Source organism: Haliaeetus albicilla, chromosome 16, assembly GCF_947461875.1.
Source record: "Haliaeetus albicilla chromosome 16, bHalAlb1.1, whole genome shotgun sequence".
In the NCBI taxonomy this organism is placed as follows: Eukaryota; Metazoa; Chordata; class Aves; order Accipitriformes; family Accipitridae; genus Haliaeetus; species Haliaeetus albicilla.
The window spans coordinates 27,426,305-27,451,174 of NC_091498.1; the positions used below are offsets into that span (position 1 = coordinate 27,426,305).

The 24,870-nt window shown below is 41.9% G+C and overlaps 1 protein-coding gene across 1 annotated transcript; it reads left to right on the plus strand.

Moving 5' to 3' along the window:
- The first annotated feature begins 18,978 nt into the window (after positions 1–18,978).
- On the plus strand, positions 18,979–24,469 carry SVIP (small VCP interacting protein). Its single transcript, XM_069804065.1, has 4 exons — positions 18,979–19,170; positions 20,179–20,229; positions 22,753–22,866; positions 23,686–24,469. The coding sequence occupies exons 1-4, from the start codon at positions 18,994–18,996 to the stop codon at positions 23,698–23,700; spliced, it is 357 nt and encodes a 118-aa protein (XP_069660166.1). The 5' UTR covers positions 18,979–18,993; the 3' UTR covers positions 23,701–24,469.
- The last annotated feature ends 401 nt before the right edge of the window (positions 24,470–24,870 follow it).

The following is a 24,870-nucleotide window of genomic DNA, read 5'->3' on the forward strand; positions in this document are numbered from 1 at the left end:
ACTCTCATAAAACCACATCAGCACCAACCTTCTAAACTGACTAACTACGCACCAGCCCAGCAGGGCAGGAGCCAAGCAGTTGCCAGGACCAGGATTTTGTAGGAAAGAGACTACTCCAAGGATTTCTGCTGGACACAGGAAGAACCACCATTTTTTTCCTCTTCACGTAAAAATAAAGGCTATAATGGTGGAGGGTTGAATAGCACCAGGAACAGCTAGAGAAGAAACTGGTGAATCAGGAGACAGGTCTGCTGCTGGGCTGCACATTTAGAAAATCTGCACGGGGCAAAATCCGCTACAGTGGAATATCACTTACATACCTATACACCTAATGCAATCACACAGCATTGTGTGAGAAGAGAGGGCTGACATGCACCATCCAGTGAATTCCCACAGACCCCCAGGAGAAAGGAGTCGTCTTATCTATTCTTGCCTTTTGCTGGGGGAGAGACAAAGAGGAACACAGTGGAAGGCCAAAATATTCTATCTGAAATGCTAAACGTTAGACAGCTAAACGAATGTCTTGCCTCCTGTAGCCGTAGGTGATTTCCATTAAAACAAAGAGGAATAATTCTGTTACGAAGCGAAGTAGCCTATTCGGTTGACTGCCCCCACGTAGGCTCAGGTATGAAACGCTAGATACTCTAAAGAGGATGAATCCTTTTCTCAAGGAAGCCTAGAGTACTTTGAATTCTTCAAATTACTGGCCAGATTACTTACATGTTTGTAGGCATGTTCCCCCAGCGTTAGAGCTGTAACCTTTAGTGTACAGCTCTGAAGACTTCTTTTGAAACACTGGGGACTTGCACAAAGGACTAAGTCCTCCCTTCCTCATAGTGGTAGAATTACCAAAATAATTTCCAGACAAAGGAGTAAAGGGCAGTTCAGGAGCAGGAAACCATACTTCTCCTGTCTGCAGCCCACGGGTTTGAAAGGATGCAGGCACTTAGACAACCACATAATGGAGGTAATAAACATTCCTATATTGTGAGATACACTGCTAAGAGAGAAAAAAAAGGGATAAATATCATTTCATTTGTTCTAAATCAATGCATAATTTCAAGAGGATTCACATTTGTATCTGAATACAATATTTACATTGTTGGTAAGTGTATTTTCTTGACAGATGTCTTATTGTAACCCTGATCCGATTCAATCTGCAATCACCGGGGCTATTCACATGCTAAAACACTATGATGGATGATGCATTTTAAAGAGTAATTGAAATGGGAAATAAAATATCTAGTTTTGAGTCAGAAAAGCTACACTACGTACTCATGAAGCACTAGGACTGAAAGGCAAGTGCTGTCACGGATGGAAAGACTCCCTGTAGCTCTCCCTGACCTCTAGCTCACCACCAAGCCCCTAAAGCTTTCCTGGGCGAAAGACGCAACTCTCTTTTCATAATAAAAGCGTAACAGAATTTGGAGTTGCCCCACTGCAATGAGCATGCTCATGTTGACTAGGAATGTTATAATTACGTATATTATGTAATTATAATTTAGAGTCTTATGAAATCTGGCTGAGATGACCATGTATTTCAGGAATGCTCACACCTGAAATGAGGACCTTGGGCCTGGGGCACTTGGGGATATCTTGTCCTCGCTCTCTCAGCTAGCAACCCACACGCTGCAAGTCCTTTGCAGTGAAAAATTAGTATAGCATCCAAACTGAAAAATGCTTCCAATTGCAAACAATGAACTTCTAGGAAAGAAATCAGTATTAGATTAGCTGCAAGGTTAGTGCAAATCTGTGAAGGACAGAAAACACGCACACCAAAACCAACCCCACAGAGCAGGTTACAGAAGACAAGTGTACAAGGTCAGGATTCCATATTAAGGGCACATTGTTCAAACCTGAAAATGAAACTTCCTGTTTTATTAAAGGCTAATACACACTGCTTTGAAAAATGAACTCCAAAAATACTGTTCATAAATGAGTACAGACAAAATATTTTGCATTGAGGATACTCAAAATATCCAACAGTAATTAAGCTGAGAAGAAAACAAGTAGTGAAACTAATCTGAAAGTTTAGAACTTTTTTTTTTTTTAAATGGTAATCTTTTAATAGAATCGCTATGTCTTTGCAATTTACCAGTCAAAACGAAACAGCATACTGATGACTTCTCAGGTCTCCCAGCAAAGAGCACCCCAATATTGAAGGAAAACAGGATGCACGTTTTTTCTACCTTGATCTTCAAAAACATTTGTTCAGCATTTTGTGTGTTAAGTCAAGGCACCTCAGGTACAAAAGATGCTTAAAAACAATCTAACACAGGACCAAATCCAGCCAGGGAAAAATCTCTCAAACTGAATGAGTTTTGTACAAGCAGCAAAAACCTGAGTCCCAGAGGTCACCCACAGAGGTGACACTGCAACTAGAGGACGTTGCATTTATGAACAAAGAGTACAAGTGTTTAACATGTAAAAGAATTTCCCCAGGTGCCTCCCTGTTGAAAGCACGGTGATGAAGATGGAGATGGGTAGTGATTTCGTCTCTGTAGAAAGCAGTAGGGTCCTATGGCAGGACGTTGACAGGTTCACAGGCGTGAGAGCCTGCAATAAAATTCAAGTCAGCCCTCTCATTCAAGCACCATACATCACACCGGCTAAAAACAAAGCACAAGTTTGTCTGGCTGTAATAGAATATTGTATCATTTTCCCCACCATACTAGGCACAGGTCTACTCTGTAAGAAACTATTGTCTATGACAATTCTACGATTGCTTCGGTCTGTGGACTAAACTCCAGTAACACACTTGTAGGAAGATCCCTCTTCCAACAGAGGAATCCCCAGTAGTAAACGATAACCCAAATTGGCCCTAACACCAAGTGCTCCATTTGGCTCCTAGTCTTCCCGTTTTCATGAATATGAACTCCGGCTTCTTAATATGGGTCAGGGTGCTGCTTGAGTCCCGTAGCTTTATTATGCGATGAACAAATGAGAGGGAGTAACATCAGATATTGATCGAGTGCTATGGGCATTGACCGGTGTCGCCCCAGCCTGAGCTTTGCTCTGCAAAGCGCGGTAGGCACAAGCCTCCTTTACAAGGCGTTTTGACCAGTGACAATCTGAACGCCACAAAACCTTCCTTCCTCATTCCAAAGCCGTTACTTCCCAGGGCTCAAAACTTACTATCTCCTTTACCCTGGAAACTTCCCAGAGATGTTTGAGAGAGCTGTTACTCAGGGACTGCTCTTATCTGTGGGATCTTCGCTCTCTAACAAGGAAGGAGCATCCAGGGTAGCATCCAGGGCAGCTCTGCACATCATGCTATTCTGGCACAATTAGGGTGCAGACACTGCAATTCCACACAAGCTGAATATTCAAGCCTTACTGCTGTTGCTGGCTTTTTAATAATAGACGTGTTTCAGAAAATCATTGTTATCTCCAGCTTGTCATCTCAAACTTGGTGACAAGAAAGAACTGGGAGGAAGTTGTTTTGAAAAGACTCACCAGAATAAAAATTACTTCAATGGAGGCCTACAGCTGCAGGCTGTCATGTGTGTTGGGTCATTATATACTCATAATGACATCTGTGAACACTGTATTAAACTGTAATCAGTCTTTATATAGCATAAGGACTATAAAGTGATTTTGACATCAGAAATGGCACTGCAGCACCTCACTTAAAAATACCCACCCTGAGAACAGGATGCTAAGCCTTGTGTTAAGCAGAGGGATAGTAAGTTAGGCATCAAGCAGACTTTGGCAAGGAGAAAGCCAGTCACTCATCTGGCAAGAGACTTAGCTAACAAAACAAGGATTAAGCGTATGTTGAATTCTGATCTGTGGAGCTTCAGCACCTCGCCTTCAGCTTTTCCTTGGACCAAAGATCTGGAACCCTTTCCTAGACGTTTGGAACGATGTCTTTTCTCCTGAAGAGAGGAAGGGAGAGAAGGGTAAAGGCAGGACAGACTTTAAAATAGCAAGCATGGCCTACCCTTAACTAAGCATGGGCCAGGACTGAGGCGTGGGTCAGGTGCTGCGTGACTGAGACATGATTCAATTTCTTCTTCCTAACATCTAAAACACCACTTGAAACCTCCCAAGACTACTTTCTGCCAGCAGGTCTCTGATGGGAAAGAAAGAGAGGAAGCACTGGTATTCAGGATCTGCTCTCAGAAGTAACGCTTATCCCATGACCCAGAGCCGTCATACAAAATAATTCATTTCTGTCCACTGTTCAGCTGAGTTACTGTAAAAGCACAACCAAAGCTCTCCCCTTTCCTGTTACAGGCACCACATATTTTTTCTAATCCCCGCAAGTGACACCCTCAGGGACCCGAGCCCAGTGTGTGAGCAGCTCATATACTCATGGGGGTTCCAATTTTACCTTATGCTCTTTTCTCCTGAAGAGTCCAAGCTGCTGGCTAACCTTAAACCTGTAAGTACACATGTAGTGATCAAAAATATTTTAAGGCTGCTGTCTCAGCCAAACCACTGCAGCTGTGATACCAAAACACAAGACAGGAAAGCTATTTTCATGAGTTGACTGGGCATGGTAAAGTGAAATATAGCCATGAACAGAAAAAAAGTAATAGCTCCTCTCTTTTGAATAAAAATATGAATTTATTTTGATTTCAGCACATGCATGCATCTCTTGTAATCTCACAGAAACTCCAAAAGACATTTTTGTTACGTGTTTCGTTGCCTACTGGTGAGCGAGAGGGTGCCAGGTTACATTTCACTCATCCACTACGTTTAAGTGCTTGAATGACTACGCCTGCAGCCAGTAACTTTCCACGTAGCCCAGTGTGATTCAAAGCAGGTCATGGTCGGCAAAGACATGACTCATGCACATCTTAAACATCCGCAAGGTAAAAGTCATTCCTTCCCTTCCCTGCTCTGCTGTGGTTCTGCGAAAATAAACCAAACATTTTTCACCTCCTGTTTAAATTCAAATCTGCAGAACATCTGACTCACCTGAAAGAAAATGCCACAAATTGCATTATAGGAAAACATCTTATGATGGAAACCCTTCTGGAAGGTATTATTAAAATATCACAAAAGGAATAGTCACCCTAAAGTATTTCCTGGCATTGAAGAAAGAATTCTAGCCCTGCAATACAATTCTGGAGAAGGGTTCAAAACCTCTCTTTAAGAAACAGATAATTCCTTTAAAATATGCACATTTTTAATGTAATTTATGTAGAAAACCTTATTGGTTTCATTCCTCTTAAATGCCATAGGACTCTCCATAATGGAATTAATTTCAGAAGAAAAAACATCATTGAAATTTATTTAATCCCATGAATTAATAAAACTTATTTTCTGACCTACATTAAAAAGGACGAGGCTAGCCTAAAATGAAAACACAACTCCTCTGAGATATTTTCACTCATTTGTAAATTATACTGCTGTTTAATTAGACCTACAACTGTAGACATGAAGTTCAACTCAGACCCATATCTCTTCATTCACACAAACACTAGAGTGTCCAAGATCTTGAAATGGCTCTAAGTTCAATTTCTTCTTCTGGAATAGTGAGTATAAAATAAAAGTATTCCATAAACTGTGTACATTTACAAGTAAATAGAAATGCAGCACTGCTGCTACTGCAATTCATAGGAAGTCTCCAAAATGATGGTTTCTACACTGAAGCAAATTTAAACTATGCAGTAATCCTAAAAATCACTATTCACTCAAGTGTGCGGAAAGAGGTGAAACTTAATAGCTCTCAAAACAAGCTCTGCAAATCAGTTTAACAACTCCTGTTAATCCAGAGATTAACAGATTCAATAAATGAGGTTTGCTTCACATTTACATCTTAAGTGAGAAGAAAAATAACAGCAGCTCTAAAAGGAAAAGCCCCAAATATCTTAGATGGATTTTCATGTAAAACTGCAGGATGCACAACCGAGGTAAAGCAGTTATATTTCATTCTGGAAAAATCTCAAGATAATAAACAATATTTCTGAAGAACAATATCACTCATTTCTATTCCAGTTAAAGTTTCCAACCTCTTAATTATCTTCTCTTAAAAATATATGTTCTATTTATGTACATATATATGCATATATATCATAGATGCAATATGAGGCAGTCTTGTGTCTTTGATGTCCATATTTCTTAATGGGGAGATAAAAGGAGAGCACCAGAGCTCATGGAAGCACAGGCTTGGAGAATAAGAACACATTACTGTCATCATGCCTCCAAGCTCCCTAGGCACTAGAAACATGCCATTTTCTGCAGTATCGGAAGGCAAGCTTCTCTTTGCAGATCCGGTTCCCAGGGAAAGACCTTGGTTATATTCAGACGTAATGTTGTATCATTTCTCTAAAATAGGCAGTTAATGACAGACACCTGAAACTGAGGTATTATTAGAATAAGCAGCCTTATCATGATCGGGAATTTCCCCATAGAAGTATTTTATATGGATGAGTATAAGCATTTACATCTTACTGGTTCACCAGGAATGGATCTTATTTTAAATATTACCATGACATCAGTGGATACAAGATGTTATTCCTGTAGGAATAAGGAATGTAATTATTAAGATGGGGAAAGTTAATTCTTCCTTTCATCACTTCTAATTCTTCGTTTAGAGTAATAGCTCCTATTCTCACGGTCCCGATATTTTATGTAACACGGGAGTATTTTCACATAGCTTCTTGCCTATTGTATTTCAGGACTCAATGAAGAGAGTCTTAGTCATAAGTTAAATATCCTGTGATACCGAGATGTAAAGACACAAGCTACTTCATATTAAACAGGAGGTAACCAAAGACGATGGTATTCTGAAAATATTAAATTTCAGGGTAATTTATCAGCACCTTCCACCCTGTGAAGGCACGTGTAATGTAAAGCTATAGTGAAACCTTCTGAACAGCATAAAGCAAAGCACTGACCTTGGAAGCTTTAATGTTGTAAAAATCAATTATCGGCAATCAGAATTATTCTTCAATGCTGCTGAATCAGTGCCTCTAAAAAGCACGTACCTTTGTATTTGAAGATTTTAGGTGGTTGACAGAAGAAAACACAGAATTTATCAGGCAGGTATGGGCTTTTAAACCTTGCAACATGAACTAGTCAAGAGACATTTTTACTCACAGGACTTTAGTTAAAATATGGAAGATCATGCTCAAGAGCATATGCTGCAGTATTTCATTACGAGAACAGCAGTTTCTTTAACTTGTGGCCCACTTTTCTTTCATTAGAGGAAAAAAAAAGCTCTGGTAGAACTAGGGAGCATGTGAACACATAAAACCTTGATTAAATCAAATTTCTTCATCAAAAGCAACTAAATTTAATGACACCAAGGAAGAGCAAGTGGCATGACTAACTGAAAGAAGATTGTGCTGTAACTCATGGACAGCTAATCTTAAACACAGAGGCTATTGCTAAGTCTTCCCCCCCCCCTCCGCATACCAGATTTGACAGTCCCCAAAGTTCACTGGGGCTTCACTAATTTTCTCATTTCATATCAAATCACTTGGACCACATGACAACAAATTCTCCATCAAAAGGCATCAAGCTTTTTAATGTGCTCCATTTTACACAAGAAAAGCACATTTTTCAGGTTCTAAACATGTTTCCAGCAATTGTAGTGCATAGACAGACTACAGGAAGCTTGAGAGCGAGAAAGAAAAAAAAAAAGCCACCAGGCAGATATCACCAATAAATAAGAAAATACACAAATTTACCTTAATGGTTGCTTTAATGATACGTGATCTGTGCTACTGTTCATACTTAATAGTAGGTCTTATATCATGAAGTCCTTCGGACAGCTTATTTTCTGGAACGGTAAGTAGAGTTCTGGGATCTTGTTCATTACAAACTCTTCTTTTGCCCAAACAATCAGCTGGTGGCTTTTAGAATTACATGTTAAGAATAGAGATACATGCCGTTCTTCAAATATCTAGACATAATTCCTGAGACACTCAAACATCTGTGTTCAAATGACACACTGATTATTTGCTTGCCATTAAATTGTCACAGATAATCAGATATCTAATGGTACTGTATTGTTCCTCTTCTGTTTCTTGCATACCAGTTTATATTTTCATGGTTGAAACACAATTTCCACCAGTACTTTTCCAAGTCATGTCTTGGCTTTCTGGAGTGTGCTCACCAGAATCCCTCTTGGTTTGCTTTAATTTGCACTCTTACCAGCACCCAGCAGAACACGTGCTGCTATGACAGCACTTGTCATAACATCACACTTCACAATCGTGTGTGTGTGCATGTGGGCACGTATATATATATATATATATACACAGAGAAGGAGAGAGATGGTAGGATGCATAGATTCCCTTACAAGATTTGTACGTTTCCATTTCAAGTACCGAATGTAAATATATTCCAAACCTAATTTAGAGTACTATTTTAAAAGGCACCAGGTTGAAAATGTTGTGGAAGATCATTTTCAATTTATATAGGATATCAATAACGCTGCCTTGAAAGACACTGGGGCATTCTCCTCAGTAATCTGATGCACAACTACCATCTTGTGAGTACAGTTCATACCTGTGAGATCAATCTCTGGTTTTATAAATTCCTTCAATACAGCTATAAGTTACATCTCTCACCATGGCAATCCAGTTGCACTTTTTCTGCTCATATACATATAAATATATATATATAAAAAATACCAGCTGAAATTCATCATTGACAAGTTAATAACTAAAACCAGTGATAAATAGGAAGCATAATAGTAGTATTGAAAACATATCTCAGTAAGCCAGTAGCACAAATATTTTGCAATAGTCAGTTAAAAAGACGTATAGAATTCATCTACAATGATGTGCTTATTATTGTCCTTTCTTTGTTATTTTGTCTGTTTTCAGCAAGTCACTGCAGTAATAGAAAGACTTGTAGTGTTAAAAATATCCACAGTGCTGTATAAGTGCTTGATTGTTCAGGGAGTGCCCGTCTGTATCCAACACTGCTGCACTTCAATGGCTCCGGTAATATGATACGAGATATTGATAACGCAGCCAACTATTTCAGTTGCACCTCAGATTCACACTTTGTGCAACTTCATTTTATACATGGTTTGCAAATACATTGGGATAACCTGCAAGCTTGCAATCATGCAAAAAGTATATTCATGATTAATTTGCAGCCTGGATTTCATTGAGATTCCTTGAGTCCTTAAGGATAAAGAGGAGAAGCCTGCTAGTTCTACAAGGCATGATTTTCTACAGATGCTATTACCACGACTTGTAACAGAGCATGCATAATCTGTAGTGCTTGGAGAAACTTCTTTCGTGCTCTAAAGAGTTGCTCATGAAGAAAGTCTGACTGATAGCTGGGCAGGCTTGAAGAGAAATCTGTAATTCCCATTTATTTAATAGTCAACTATCAACTGGAAGTGACTCACATTCAGTATTAGGATCGATATCCCACCAAAAAGTATGTATCAATCTGCAGTAGCTGTGCATAATTGTTTTAATTCAGTTTTAAAAAATTTAACTTGTAACTTCCGTGGAACGTAAAGTCAAGTCTGAACCCAAACTCTGCGTTCAACTATATAGAATAAACATGCAAAATGTTGCCATGGAAACATTATACTAACGAGACTCAGATTTGATCTCCAGTTCACAGAATAGACAGCATTTCTTTTTAATTGCTGCAGCCAGTTAAAAATAGTGAGCACTGCTTCTGAAGATACAGTCAAAAATACTGAAGTGAGAGCCAGCATGAAGCAGTTCTGTTTCCCACTTACTCTTCCACTTCCACCTGCACAGCTTTTTCTCCACCAGCCATCAAAACTCCCACGTGTTCCCAATGTTGACCAATACCTAGAGCTGCCAAGGGCTGGCATCTTAACCCTGCACAAGTCAAACCTCTGACACCGAGGTAAGACCTTTGCTAAAGAGTTTTGCCACACAGGAGTCTCAGGGCAGTTGTTTGCATTAAACATCTGACTTGGTGCTGCCCAAATACTACCCCTAGTAGCTAAACTTTTTTGCTGAAGCTCCTCAAAGAAAGGCAGCCTGAGGCAAACACCCACATGAACAATTTCAGTCCAAGCAGCTCAAGTTTGGCAGCGTTAGAAAAAGCTGAAACCCAAATCTTGTCATGCTAAGTGTCAGGAAGTTTTAATGGAGTGACACAAACGTTTCTGTCTATAATAAGCACATGTAGAAATGCAGAATTGAGACAGTATTCTTCTGCAGGGTCAGTATGTGGACAGCAGGTTTTGCAAGATCACCCCCGACAAAAGTAGTTGGAAAACTGTAAGAGAAGCAGCAGCTGAGAGAAAAGAACATGGAAGTTGAAATGCTGGCAAGACACGAAACGTGGGAGTATAAATGCTAAAATGTCACAGGATGAAGGAATGAGGTTATAAACACTATTATGTTAGCTTCTTCTGACAAGGCATTCCCATGCCTCTTCTGCGGTCAGCATTTTAAAGCAGTGGACTGCTTGTTGAGTTCAGGAACAGCTGCAAGGTGTCCTTTCCCAAGCAAATTATCAGTGCTCCAGCCAGCCTGTTTCGAACCAGCAAACTTTCTACCTAGAAGACAAAGCAAATTCTCAGAGTGTTTCTATAGCAATGAAAAATCCCTTCGTTATCCTCCAAGCAAACTTTTCACTTTTGTGCCCATTAAGCATTTATGTGTGTTTATAAATAGACACACGCACACAGGCTTCTGCAATAGTTGAAAAAGTGTTTCCCTGGAAAGGCTCATGGCCTGCTTGTTTGATTTTAGCTGGTAATTAGGAAGAATACACTTGATTCACGATGAATGTATATCAGAGGACAGTAAAGGGCTGGGAACATGAAATCCTGCTCAAACTGCCATTCTCTTCCAGGATGGGATTAAAACACTAACAGTCTCAGAGACTGATGTGTCCTGAAAACTATGGCAACCATTTCTGGAAACACCAGTGAATAAAGGCAACTTACTGCAACAAGATTTGTTGGCAACACAATACACAGGCAAAATTCTGGGAGTTTACCACGTCTTCACTATTTCCTGAATTTCGCTATGGTTATCGGGATGCAATCTATGTGGCTATATGCCATGCACAATGATTTCTGTTCAATTATTCCTAGAGCCTTCATTAAATAAAGTCAGTCACGGTTTATATAATTTTATAAGGTTTACATATATTATTTCCTACCAAACACACTATTTCAAATGGAATAATAAAGAAATGCCATACTTCATTTATTGTTAAGCAGCATACTAGAATTATATACGCTTTTTCTAAGGGTTTGGCAAATGTTCTCAGTTTTCGATATAGCTCTGATGCGTTTCAATATTAGAGGTTCCTAGAACTCCATTATTACGTTATCTGCTTGATTTTTACCTTTAGCTTTCTGAATTCTATTTATTAGCCTATGTTGTGGCATTACACTGTAAATGAAATCCTAAAATCATTACTCATTAATTTATCACTAGACATAAACTACATGTCTAGGTAAAGTTCAGGTATGGTTTTCTCTTGTTTCAAGGAGATAATTAAGGCAAATAAATATTGCTACATTCATGGTATCACACAGACAGGTTGCCACATGACTGAAGAGACCATGAAACATCAACATTGCAAATATATGCCAGAACATGCACCCATGGGTGTTGGTGACAGGATAATTTACATATCACTACAAGTTTTATCCTTAAGATCTAGTCTGATACTCTACACAAAAAGGGAAAGAGAAGGTAGATTTCAGCCAAGTAAGCTGTCAGACACTCCAGCATCTGCTGACTGCAAACATCAATTTTTGACGCTTTGTTTTGGTACAGGAAGCACGTATTACTTTTTTCTTAAGATAAAGGCTTAATTTTTAAGTCACATTTCCAGTATAAGAGTAAAAGAAATGCATGTCTGTGTTCTTCACCTTTTGGGTCATCCCGCCCCTAGCAATACCGTGTAAGCGAAATCCAAGTGTTCTCCACTGAGCAGATGCAAGAGGTTTCAAAAAAAACCAAACCAAACCAAACCCACACACAAATAGTACAAGTGCACTTACATATGAAAGTACCATAGCCTTGTAGAAGGCTCTGTAGGATGCCCCTGCTCCCACAGCCCTACTCTTTATATGCCACACTCTTTGCAAGGGCCCAAGCATTTCTCAAGTCTGAAGAGGCAACTCTACAATATGACCCACATTAGTGAGTGGTCAACCAGTAAAAGACCCAAACAGGAAAGCGTTAGAGCAGCTGTATCGAGCTGATTTTGAGCAGGACAAAATTTCAGCAAGAATATCATCTTTTAATAGGGTACATTAAAGCTGTACCAGTCTCTGGGAAGACAGACGCTATGGCAGGGAACAGATTGGGAACCCCTCTGTCAAACTGGTGAGGGTTATTAGATGTGCAGAAGCCAGATGTGCAAGAGCTTAATTCTGTTCTGTACACAAGATACAAAACCGGTACCCCAGGCAGGGCTAGAAAGTATCAGATGCCTGCAGAAACCAAGCAGAACATACAAAAGCCAAGAATCGTCTGCTCCCATCCTCACCCAGTCGTAGGAAAACGGTCTGCATTTCACTTGTTTTAGAAGTTATTTTATGCCCAATAACTCCAAGTCTATCTCTGCTAACATCCTAGAGGGAGATAGCATTGCTGTATGACTTGTAAAGGAGTCTATTGCACAGTGATTTTTCGAACTGTGTAGTGGCACAAAGGCACGCAGAGAGCAAATTGACCTTAAAAAGCAGTGAAATCTTCCTTCTCGGTTTTAATTGCACTTGTACTCAAGCAGAAGCTATTTCATGATGCAAATTTATCCTTAGAAGTGGTGACTGTAAACAGATGTTCTTTTGGCAGTCCCTAATTACTGTCTGAGGTATTCTGGACTGTTAAATGCATCATATGAACATGCTCAGCGCAGTACCTAAAAGCATTCTTTGTTTTAGCTAGAAAAAAAAATCTGAAGGAGCTTCACCAGGATTCAGAGTTTATCATCAGATGCTGGACAGTCAGTTGAGCAGGATTTCCACACGCTTTTACGATTTTATTAAAGGATATGATGCTATTGAGTTGTACACTGAATTTCCCCAGAAATTTCAGAGCTTCGTATGTAATGGGTTTTGCATAGAAGAAAATGTATAGACAAAAGGCTTGTAAGCAGTATGCAAGTTTTTAGTCACAAACTAGCAACATCCTTAAACCTGAAAAGCTGTCTTGCTTCTGTTGAGCAGACCGTGACAAGCCATGAGGAAAGATGTGAAAATAATGGAGAGGGATTCATTGCCAACGAAGGAACACTACCAAGATTAGCCGAAAGCTTCTGAAGTTAAGCCATAGCTTAAAAAAGCTCAGCTTTCATGGACCTCAACAAAAGCTGTACTCTCAGAGATCGTACAGAGCTCGGATTGCAGTCTGACATTCACAGTAATCCCTAAGCTAAATTATAAAAAGAAATTTGAGGAAACTCATGAAGTGCACATTGGGTATCTGCATCCGTAATCTATAATTAAGCACTACACCATATTCGCTCAACTCTGGTTAGAATGAGTTAAGATAATAAATAAATTTAAAAAAACAGCCTTGCCACATTCTTTAAAAAAAATTCTCAAGCTTTCAATGATGTTGAGAACTAGCACATTTAATCTGTCATGAAATATTAATGGCGTATTTTCATCTAACTGCTCCTTACAGACCCCATGTCCTTCCCTACATTTTGTGCAGAACTATATACATCTAAAGTAGCAGGAAAAACTAAAGATCATTATTATTTCACTGTTAATATTCTACTATGCACATATATAAAATATATTTTGTCCAAAGTTAGTGATTTAAGAGCTAGCTTTCCAAATTGTCCAAAGCCAGACACTGTCTAGAAATTTTCTTGTTGTACGTTTCCAGACAAGTACAAATCTAAGGTTCTTATCGGATGTAACTCTTGAGATAGAGACCTATAAAAAGACACAAAATACTAAATCAATAAATTGTGCTCATCCCATGCAACTGTCTCTTTTCCCTTGGCCCACAGCCAATTACAATAATTAAGACCCTGATCTGGCAACAGTAAGAGAAGGTCCTTATCTTTTTCTACCATGAACTCTGATGGAACTACTAAGAAGCTACCCAGGTGAGAATGAACTGATGTCTTAAGAATTCATGATCTCTGTGGTGGGAATCAGCCTCTCCGTATATAAATAGAATGCTGTGAATAAAAATTATCAGAGTCGCCTTGTTTGTTAATTCCTTATGCCAGTACTCACAGCCTGCGTCTCCAGTCACTGCCTTTTGGATGGAAGGCTTTACACACATGGCTGTTCTTCAACCCCCCGCCCCGAGAAGGAAGGAGCCAGAACAAAACAGCTGAGGATCTATTGCTAACTTCAATATATTCAGTGTGCCTGAAGCCTAGCAGAGTCCGCCTGTTTCTTGTGGCTAACCACTTATTGGCTGGATTATATGTGTTTTATAGAGCACTTGAATGGCGCTGAGAAGGACAGGACAGAGGTGGAAACGCTCCCTTCCAGCCCAACCTGCTGTTCTGTAACTGACAGGACTCCATAAGCACGTTCCCCTGTATCGCAGGTGGCATTTACACAGTGACGAGAACTCTTCTACAACCAGAAATTGATTTTCCCCTTCAATTTACTACTCGGAGAGGATGGCAGCATGGAACAATACAGCCAGAGAAGAAATAACCTAAGTGGGACTGACTTAGTACAACTGCTCTGGCGAGCGTCAGACCCGGAGGTGTGCTAACCAAACCCGACGGACAACTGCTGCACATCGCCACCCATAAGCACTGCCACGGAAATCAATGACAGCCTTTTTATTGATTAGCTTCAGTCCTTTCCTATTGATACTTAAACCGACGGCTAACAACTATAGAGTAACATATCAGGGCCACAAAGACATATATAAACGTTCACAGATGCCGCAATTACTTTTCCAGCGGATAGCCTGGCACTAAGCTGCTCCATGCCTTTCCTGGAAAGGGCTCCATATCTTTATTGCTTTAAAAGCTGCCTATGGCGAAAGCAAGTACTGCCGATTCCCAAACCACAGTTACGACTGAGTCACAGCCACTCTTGCAGACACTTGACTTTCCTTGAAGAAAGATTCCTAAAGTTTAAAATTCAAATGAATATTTTTATTAGCTGGAAGAAAGGTATGATAAGTAACTGAATATTCCCAAGTTAAATCCCAAATTTAATTTAATCGATAATGAGTTTCACCATTCTTTTTAAATGATTAAATAAGCACGATAACTTTCTAAACTATCAGTCAGAAATGGGTTCTCTCTCTAGCTTTACGTGCAATAGTAATAATACGAATCCTCCATTATCAGTAAGTTCCCACGTTCAAAGGTCAACACTACAGTTACTGTGCCCCCCTTAGACCTTGTACTCGATAGATTCTCTTTTGCAGTGGTGTAACAGCACGAAGCGTTTCGGAAGACGGAAGTATTGAAAAAGACATTTACAGGGCAGACTAAGTACATGTAAAGGCTAATTTTCACCCTGGAAGTGAAAGTCATCAACCTGTGAGTCACTTGGCCAGGGTTCTTCAAGCAATTCCCCTTGTACCTCCAATTATCCTGCACACACAATAGAGCAGGGTAAAAACTGCCTTTTTCCCCCTGCAGTCCTTGTCGGTTGTTGTGAAAAGCTTTCTGACACTTCCAGAAGTCTAACAGATAGTAGCATCTTCATTCCTATTCAAAGCCACACTGCCCATAATACCAAAACAAAACAATAAATCAAAGGCGTGGTTATAGATCTGGGAAATACAGGAAATTTTTGTGTCAATAGTACCACCTGCTGGCTTTTGAGAAGATAAGAGCTAGAGACTAATCAACATTGATAAAGTCAGATTAAGATGCAATTCAATACCATTCCTGCACAAACGCCACCATAACTAAACCGTTACAAATTAACCAATTAACAAATTGCAAAATCTTCTAATGAGCTGCCAAAAACCTGCGGAAAGGTCACTGACATTTTTAAATTGTATTTCTCGTTAAATCAGATATTCAAAACTCACTACACACAATTCATCACATGAATTAAAAAATTAAAATCAGTCAGCTTAGCAACCCCATTTAAAACCCATGTGCTATGACTATTAATGTCAGTGTTATGTTTCTTTTTAAGCTGATTACATAACTAATGTGTTATTCCACTACAGTATTATTTCGCAGGGTGGGGGAAGTGGACAAAATTGACCCCAAAGCACTAAAACAAATAGAAGACACCCATCATCTGTTACTATTGAGCTACCAGGCATTAATATTTCTGATCTCACAGCATCACGAAATACTCAGCAGGCAATTAATCAAAGCGCACTGCAACCCGTAATGGAGAAGGGCACGCTTTGCTCTGTCAAGTGATCACTGTTGTGTTTATGAAGATGAACTTTACCCCAACAACCAGAGGGATGCTCTGCACTGTTCACACCCAACACAGGGAGTAAGCTTCCAGGAGAAAGAAAAGCAGAGATTGGGTGGTAAGGATTAGGAGACTCTCTCTTAAAAAAAAGAAAGATGGGTAACTGCTACTGCATGTTTTCAGATACGCTTCCCAAGGCAACACAGACGAATTCAGCCCAAAAGCACAGGGCAGGGCTGTGTTTTACTAGTGCTGTCACACAACAGCCCCAAGGAATCAGCTGCCCCAGTGCTGCAGGCCAGAGAGCTCGCTATCAATCCTCACCCGGCTCTTGGAATACAGCCAGGCTAACTCCTCGCTCATACAGAGCCCAAATTACCCCCCAAATCTGAATCTGTGCCTCATTTTCAAGCTATCACTACCTATCGCTGTATCTGAACACACAGAGATCTTGTTGAATTAATTTCAAATTACACATCCTGAGAATTTCTTTAAGCTCATTCTGGGAAGTCTCAACAAGAACTAGTTATTAAAGGACCTCAATCTAAGTGACTTTACCGAAAGGTTATCCCTAAAACTTCAGCAATAAAAACATCAGCCTTGAAAACCCTCAGTGATAACCTATAAGCCCTTTGCTGTAGAACAAGAAGTCGCTACCACAGTTCCTGCTACTTCCCAATAAAAAACTTTCTGACTACCTTATGCAGGCACTTCGAAAGAACTGAAGTTTCGCTTGAACCACTCACCTTTTCAGTTGTATGTCGTACCAGCTTATACTACCAGTAAGCTGTGCTCTCTTTCTCTATGCACAGTTCTGTCCAAACGTGTTTCAATGTTCCTCTAAATCTTTTACAGGCAGCAAAGCGTATTTTAGCCACGCTCTGGGATTATCAACTGATGGATCAAATGGAGACTGCAGCCAGCCAAGAACCCCTCAGTTCTAACCTGAAGCTTGACAAACACTAGGCACTTAATCCACATAGCCATAAAACAATAGCATCTTGATGCTTTAAAAATAAAATTTAAAAAAACCCAAATGCTTTCATTACAAAGCAGAAAGTTAAATCATAACCCACTATACCATGCAGCATGAAAGTCACAGCACCTCTGCTGCAGCTCCTAGGACAACACAACCCAGCTGCTCTGCTAGAGCTTTTGTGCCCTCCTGCAGACAATCGCGGCCTCGCTAGCGAGGGGCAGGCAGCAGGTAAGCCTCCTCCTGCTCTCCCTTCCACCAGCCCCATCAGTCTCCCACGATGACAGCGACTTTTGATGACCAGTTCAGAAAGCCCAGGACCGTGTTGTGACTTGTGTAAAGTACTTAGTTTTGCAATGCGGTAACCCTCTCTGATGGCTAATTATGGCTGCAGGGAGCAAACACAAGAACTTAAAATTAGTACTTTACAATAAGGTATGACATCGCAGGCTTGTGGAAGAAATCACAGGACGAGAACGTTGGTGCAAAACCATATACCTTGTTCAAAATCACAGAGGCTGGAAAGAAGCTGTGTAGATGTTGCATTGTTTATGAAGAATATACATTATACTCTTCATATAATCCTTGGGGACGGATGTATACGCTAACGCTCAAATTCAGGAAATGTCGTTGAATAGGGTAATGCCGGAGTCTACTATAAATAGCTAGAAGAGAAGGTAGCAAAATTTTAAGACAAAGAAAGAGAAAGAGCAGAGGAGCCAGAAAAGAGGAAAAGACTTTTGGTTTCCTCTGTTTAGTGATACCGAGTTTTCCAATGAAGGCCAGCAAGGAAAGAAAGTCTTGCATGGCAGTTCCTGCCAGTAAGCCACAGCAAACCATTTCAAAGAGGACGAACGACTGAATGCGAAATAAAGCATTAATCCATCTAAAACCAGGAGCTTTCTAAGTGACATGAGCCTTTAAAAACATTAAAACAGGAAAAAAAAAGAAAAATCCCATTCGCCTCAGGATGGACATAAATGATCAGCAAAGAAACGCGAGGAACCGCTTTCCTCGGCTGCGTATCCGAGCCAAAAAGGCCGAAGGCTGCTGGATGAGACACGTACAAGGCACGGGCTGCGCGGGTCCGTACCGTGTGTGTGTGTGTCCCCCTCCCCAATCCCGCTGTTCCCCCCAAAGCGCCTTCGCCGGCGCGATCGTGCTGCTGCCCCCGGGAAGGATGGCTGCAAGCGAAGGCCGACGCTCGGGGCTTTGCCCGTCGGCAAGCCGGCACTAAGCTTTTCCGAAGAACCTTCGGGACCCCACCAGAAGGGTGGTAGAGCTTCGAACCGGGAGGGCGACACCCGGCCTGAGAGAGCCCCTCGCCCGCGGCGGGACCGGGGCACGGAGTTTGAGGAAACGCTCAGGGTGTGTAATTTGAAATTAATTCAACGGGATCTCTGTGTGTTCAGATACAGCGACAGGCAGCGACAGCTTGAACATGAGGCACGGATTCAGAGTTGGGGGGGTAATTTGGGCTCTGTGTGAGCGAGGAGTTAGCCTGGCTGTATCCCGAGAGCCGGGCGAGGACTGACAGCGAGCTCTCTGGCCTGCAGCACCGGGGCAGCCGACTCCCCGCGGCGGTTGTGTGTGACAGCACGAGTAAAACACAGCCCTGTGCTTTTTTTGGGGCTGAATTCGTCTGCGTTGCCTCGGGAAGAACACCCTGAAAACAGGCGGCGGCGGTTCCTGCGGCACTAGCCCCCCGCATCCACCACCCCCACCCCGGCCCTGAGGCGGCCATGCCCGCCCCGCCGCCGGCCCCATGACGGGGCGGGCCCTGCCGGAACGCGGCGCTTGGCGAGGGCCGCGGGCGGAGCCGTTGTCGCCGCCGCCTCCCCCTCACCGATCGCCGGCCCTGCCGGTGGTGGGGCCCGCCATGGGGCTGTGCCTGCCCTGCATGGGGGGTGCCGTCAAGGACGTGGTGGAAACGCCCGACCCGGTGAGTGCGGAGCCGGGGAGCGGCTTCCCCTCCCTTCCTTCCCTCTCCCCCCCTTCTTTGGCTTTCCGCCCGGTTGTTTGTAAGCGGGCGGTGACGCCCAGAGGCACCGGGAACCGAGGGGGTGGGGGGGGACGACGACGAGCCCGGGGAAGCAGCGGCCCTGCCCGCCGGGCCGGCGGAGCGGTGGCGGGAAGGGGCCGCCTTCCTCAAAATGGAGGCCGGGCCTCCCCGCGCTGCCGCCGGGGCTCCGCGGCAGGGCCCTCGGGGAAAGGCCTCATGGCCGCCGCAGTGCCCCGGGTTGGGGGGGAGAGCGATGCGCCCCCGGCAGCGGCCGTGCTCCTCCTCCGGGGCTCGGCCGCCTGGCCTGGGCAGGGGAGCTGCCGGGGCAGCCCGCAGCCTCCCTCCCTCGGCTCTTGGCCCACGTCTGGCTCCTGGGCGCTTGTGTGGGGAACCGGGGGTTTCACGCCACACTGGAGGCCGAGACGACCCTCATTTTAACCAGAAACGGGGAAAACCGTGCTCGTCCCCCTAGTGCACGGCGATGCTCGCTTCTCGGCTCACCTTCCTCGGGTGACATTGCTGCTGGGCGGGCAGGAGCCCACCTCCGTGCTCTGGCACCCCTCACCTCAGGGGGCTGAGGGGAGCGGGACAGGAGCCCCTCAGGCCTGGAAGAGCGAGCGTTCCCCTTTTCGGAGTCCAAAAGGACATTTCCCGCTCCGGTCTGAATTTTTCTGGAGTGAAGGCGTGATGCAGACAAGCTGAATACAGATTTCTGGGGGGATTGGACTGTAGATATGTCAGCAGCTGCTCTTCTAGCAGATTAGTCACTGAAAACACTTCGTTCTTGCAGACTGGCGGTGGAGGGAAGGATGACGCTAATTGACTTAAGGTTGGCATTTCGTGGCAGTTTGCGTTACAGACTTGAGTCGTTTTTAAAAATCAAGACTTTCAAAAGAATGTACAGACTGTATTGGAATAGAATTTCACTGTCTTTCACATTTTATTTAGGAAATAAAAAGAAGACAGCTAGCAGAAGCTGCTGAAAAGAGGCAGATGGAGGTAACGTATGACAAAATACGATTTATTCAACATATATTTAGGTAACTGGTTAATGGGGAAAACAGCTAGGGCCCCTGGGGGAACACTGGATATGATGCCCGATTGTGGGAATTGCCATTAAATATTTTCTTAGTATCATTAATTTTTACTTTTATGTCATTCTTTCTATATATTTACAGTAGAGTAAATACACTCTACTGTATAGAGCTCAGTAGGTGCTCAAGGACCACTGCAAGATAACTGGTCTTGTTTGGATGGGAGAAGTTTTGCAGTAGTTAAAAAAACAGCCTAAGAATTGGAAGAGCAAGTTCAACATTTTTTTTTTTTTTTTCCCCTCATTATAAGGCTTGAAAACAAGAGATTGAGAAGTATTTCAAACCAGAGTTGTCCAACAATTGTGGCAGCAATTTCAAGTGGTACTGCACTTGTCTTACAAATATGCAGGTCATGGGGACTTGCAAGTTCAGTTTATCAACGTGGCAACAATTGAGCACGTTTGAAACCTCAGCTCAAATTCCAGCAAAGTAGTAGTATTAATTTACTCTATCTTTTTAAGGTTTCTAAGCTATAACTACTGCAATACCCTTAAAGTTAGAAGAGGTAGGATACAAGTGTTCTAGCACGATGTAAAACTAGCTAGCCTATTTCTCCCTTTCCATACCTCTCAAAAAAGCTTATAACACACCATACCAAATCTACCAAGTGTATCTTAGAGACCACAGCTGAACTATGAAGAGAAAGGAATGTATTGTTTGTATGAGTGTTAGTGACATTACATACTGAATTAGAAGTCAACTGTTTTTGATGAGGACCACATTGACCTGGTTTTAAGGGAGTTTGGTGAATAAGTGGAGCAACAGCTGAGTGATGCTTCGGAGTCCTTCTTTAAAAACTCTTGATTTTGTGTCACACTACATACTAAAAGCAATCTACACATAATCTTAAATTGCAGAGGTTATTTTCAGCATAACTGTAGGAAGTACACTTTTGAGAAGCACGTGAAATGGGAACATCCCCATCTAGCTCTTAAATTGCTAAAAAGCTTTTCTGGGAGGAAGGAGAAAAGAAGTGACTTGAGTTATGGATGGCTTTGAAATTCTAAAGTAGCCGTTAAGTTGCTAAAGAAAAATGGAACTATCACTCTGTTACTTTTTGTTTTCTTAAAAGACAAAGAGATAAAACATCTACCAGGATTTTTCAGGACTACCTTTGAAAGCATTTCAGCCTCTGAATGTCAGGTAACGGAGGTGTCCTGCAAGCAGCCTAATTCAGTTTCCCCCCTCGTGAGGGACAAGGGAGTAGATCAGATGTCCTTCTCTGCTTAGCGTTTTCCTGTACATGATTCTTAACTGCTCAATATTCAGCCTGAAGTCATGTGAGGTGTTCTTCCTTTAGGGGTGCTGTAGAGACAGTCTGGGTACCTAACTCGCTTGAAAGGCCAGTTGCCTAAAAGCTAGACGTCACAGGGGCTCCGTACGTTAGTATTTGTTGGTAAGATTTGCCTTAGTAGCCCGTTGTGAATTGTGCTTGTCATCAAGGCCTTGAATTTCAGGTGAGAGCGTTGCTGTTTTCCCTTGGTAGATTTTAACATCTTTTGTATAGCTTATGCTGTAGTATCATAACCCTAAACTTAGCTAAGAATCAGGTTTTAAAACATTTTCTTTCTAGGTTTACAGTGTTAACTGTTTGTCTGTAGTTCTGATACTCCTGCCATTTAGTCTAATTCCTCATTAGACCATCATGACCAGGCTGTGCAGCAGACAGTTGACAACAAGTTTCTCATCTGTGTACTACTGCTATCCACACATCCTATGAAGTTTGAAGGGTAGGCTATCACACAGGTTATTTCTCACAGATCACAATTTCAGAGTTGCATTTCCTACAGCCTGGGCTAGCACTACTAACGCAACCTTTTTTCTCCTCTGCATGTAAAGTTCCCAGCAATTTCTGTAGTAGCTATACAGAGCTTGTGACTTCCTCTGTCCGCTTATTGAGTGTTAGAACAGAAGCCGTCATTATGATTTCCATCATCTGTGTCCTATCTCTAGGTAGCTTTCTGATAAAAAGACATAGAAGAAGTGAACTGATAATGAAACAGGTGAAGTTCTTGGAAGTTTTGTCTGCCCAAGTCATCTCTTCCCAGTTAATTCTGTTTGTGAGGGCAAGAATAGGCCCTGATGCTGGAAAAGAACCACAGACTGAAAAATTATGGGACTTTTGGGAAGGGAGGTTCTGGTTCTGCATCTTAGGATGCAAAGGAGGTACATGTAATTGCATTAGGTGCGTTCATCTGGATGTAATAACGATACAAAGCAAAAACACCCTCACATACCTATGGGACCAAGAGTTGACAGCACAAAGAAGTATCCTGAAAGGTCTGTGTTTATGTAATAGTAGCATTACTTAACGTTTCAGTCTTTTCACACAAACCAGAGTTCACAAAATGGTGTTGCCAAGAGTTGCAGTTCGGTTTCTATCCAGAAAAATAGCTAACTGGTCTTACCCAAATGTGTTTTCTCCCAGGCTTCCTCTCGAGGTATTAAGAACGCTTACTCTGTAGAGCAAAAGAAAAAGAAACAGGAAGAAATAGAAAAAAGAATTGCAGCTTCAGGTTCTGGAGGAGAAGGAGGACTGAGGGTAAGTTTAAAAAAGAAACAACATGATGCCACTGTCCGTATATGCACTGAGAAAATCCTGTTTTGTTGCCTACAAGATTGAATAACTTGCGGAAGAACCAAGAGGAAGGGAAGAGGAATAGAAATGGAAGCATGTGTCGTTATCACGCAGTGTTCTCGATGAGATGTCTTTTCTGGGACACAAAGACAGCGAGGATGGCAGAGAGCTTGTTTCCCCCCCCCCGCTCTTCTTCCCCAGTTTCTGCACCTATGATGCATCAGGTTGACAGTACTCTCAGCACTGGGGACCTCCTCAGTGAGTTGACCTGAACCCAGTGTCCGTTTTCAGTACTGGTTGAGATTATCTCTCTTCCCTCAGAGCTTATAGGAAATGCTTGAACTAAGTAGGGTAATGGCTTTGGGTTTCAGGTTCTCTCTCTCTCTTTACAAAAGAAATACACAGCGTTGGCACAGATACTGATGAACTTTACTGCTACTACTTTCCTAATGCAAACCTTGTCTCGGAAGGCCAGTCAGAGATTTGATTAAGAATCAGAATCTTTCCAAGGCAATAGACGCATCTGGCTGTCAAAACACAAGCTTCATAAACCTTCATCTCTTACCTGCATTGCCGTATATGACTCCGGGGGCAGGAGTTTGTATAAGCTGCCACTGGTGGGCTGAATTTGTTGGACATAAAAGGTGTTAGAATGGGGAATTTACTGTCTTCAGACAGCCCTGTGGTGTTTGGGTTTTTTTGTTTGGTTGGTTGGGTTTTTTTTCCTTTCTTTCCCCTATCTTCATACAAACCTGCAGTGTGTTTTGTTGTTTTTGTCTTTAGTGGCAGGTTGGATAAAGAAGTATGAATTTTGAAGAGAAGATGATTGATGTTTACTGCCAATAACTTGCCAGTTTCTGCAGTTGAGTGGCACTTACTCATCATGTGGCTTTTGCTGTTTGCATATGAAGACTCAGCAGTACTTTGCCATCGTGGGAGAGGAGATGTGGAAACGTACACTAAGAAACTTAAGAACTAACTCTGAACACTAAGTTTTGGCCAATTTTTTTGTTTGTTTTATGTGCATGTTTTATCGCTTCCCTGTCCAGGGAGTGAGATGGGTTTTCTCACATGGAAGTGACCTCCTTACACGTAGTCAGTCAGTATGCGTATGCTGTCTGGTCAGTTGGTGTATGTACGTCTGCGTATGACTGGCTTAGGCACAGCTCAGGTGCCCGTGTGTTGGTTTTGACGCTTAATTCAAGCTCTACAATTAAACTTGTCTCTTAAGTCCTCATGTAGAAAGTTGTTTATAAATATATATATTTGAATATGTGGGTGGCAGCATTTCTCTTTGGTTTCCTAATGACTTTTGAACTGCTTTGGGATTTAGTGCCTTTTTCAAAAAAGAAAGCAGATTCACAGCAGGTCCTTAGAAATTGAAGCATTTTGTCACACTAGGTAAAAAAAAAAGAGAGACCTTTATAAACCCTGTATACTTATAGCAAGAAAGCTGTTTTATTATGAGTCTAATAATTGTTCTCATTTTCTGATGTGGATTTCTTTTGAGTCTGTAAGTATTTATAATGAATACCGGAAGTTAAACATTAAATTAAAGATACTGTTATTAGTTGTTCTCCTTTATTACCACAAGAGGGCAATGCTGCACTTCTCAGGATTTTAAAAAACAAAAAGCAAAAGACTCTCACCTCTTGGGTGGTTCATTTCCTAAAGTTTCTGTACTGTCTGGGTGGGTTTGTTACAGCGCAGTAACATTTGCTAAATGCCCAAAGCTCTGTCGCTTTTATTCTGTATTCAGCAATGTCTGTAATCCTTTCCCAAATGTGAAGCTGCCTTTGATTATTTAGAGCTACCTAAACCATGGTGTTACAACTAGATCCTCAAACTGGTGGCCTTGAGCCACTGCTTTGATAGAGGAGGGAATTTAGTTGCAGCATGATCAACACTAAGAATCTAGCTCTTATTTTCCCCCCTGAGAGCACTATGCATGGCTTCAGTATCTTACTG

Bases quoted from the DNA above. Each gene is read 5' to 3' on its own strand.
- SVIP (XM_069804065.1), top strand. From the start codon at position 18,994: ATGACGGGGCGGGCCCTGCCGGAACGCGGCGCTTGGCGAGGGCCGCGG. The intron at 19,171-20,178 runs GTGAGTGCGGAG...CATTTTATTTAG, and splicing joins TGGTGGAAACGCCCGACCCG to GAAATAAAAAGAAGACAGCT. The intron at 20,230-22,752 runs GTAACGTATGAC...GTTTTCTCCCAG, and splicing joins CTGAAAAGAGGCAGATGGAG to GCTTCCTCTCGAGGTATTAA.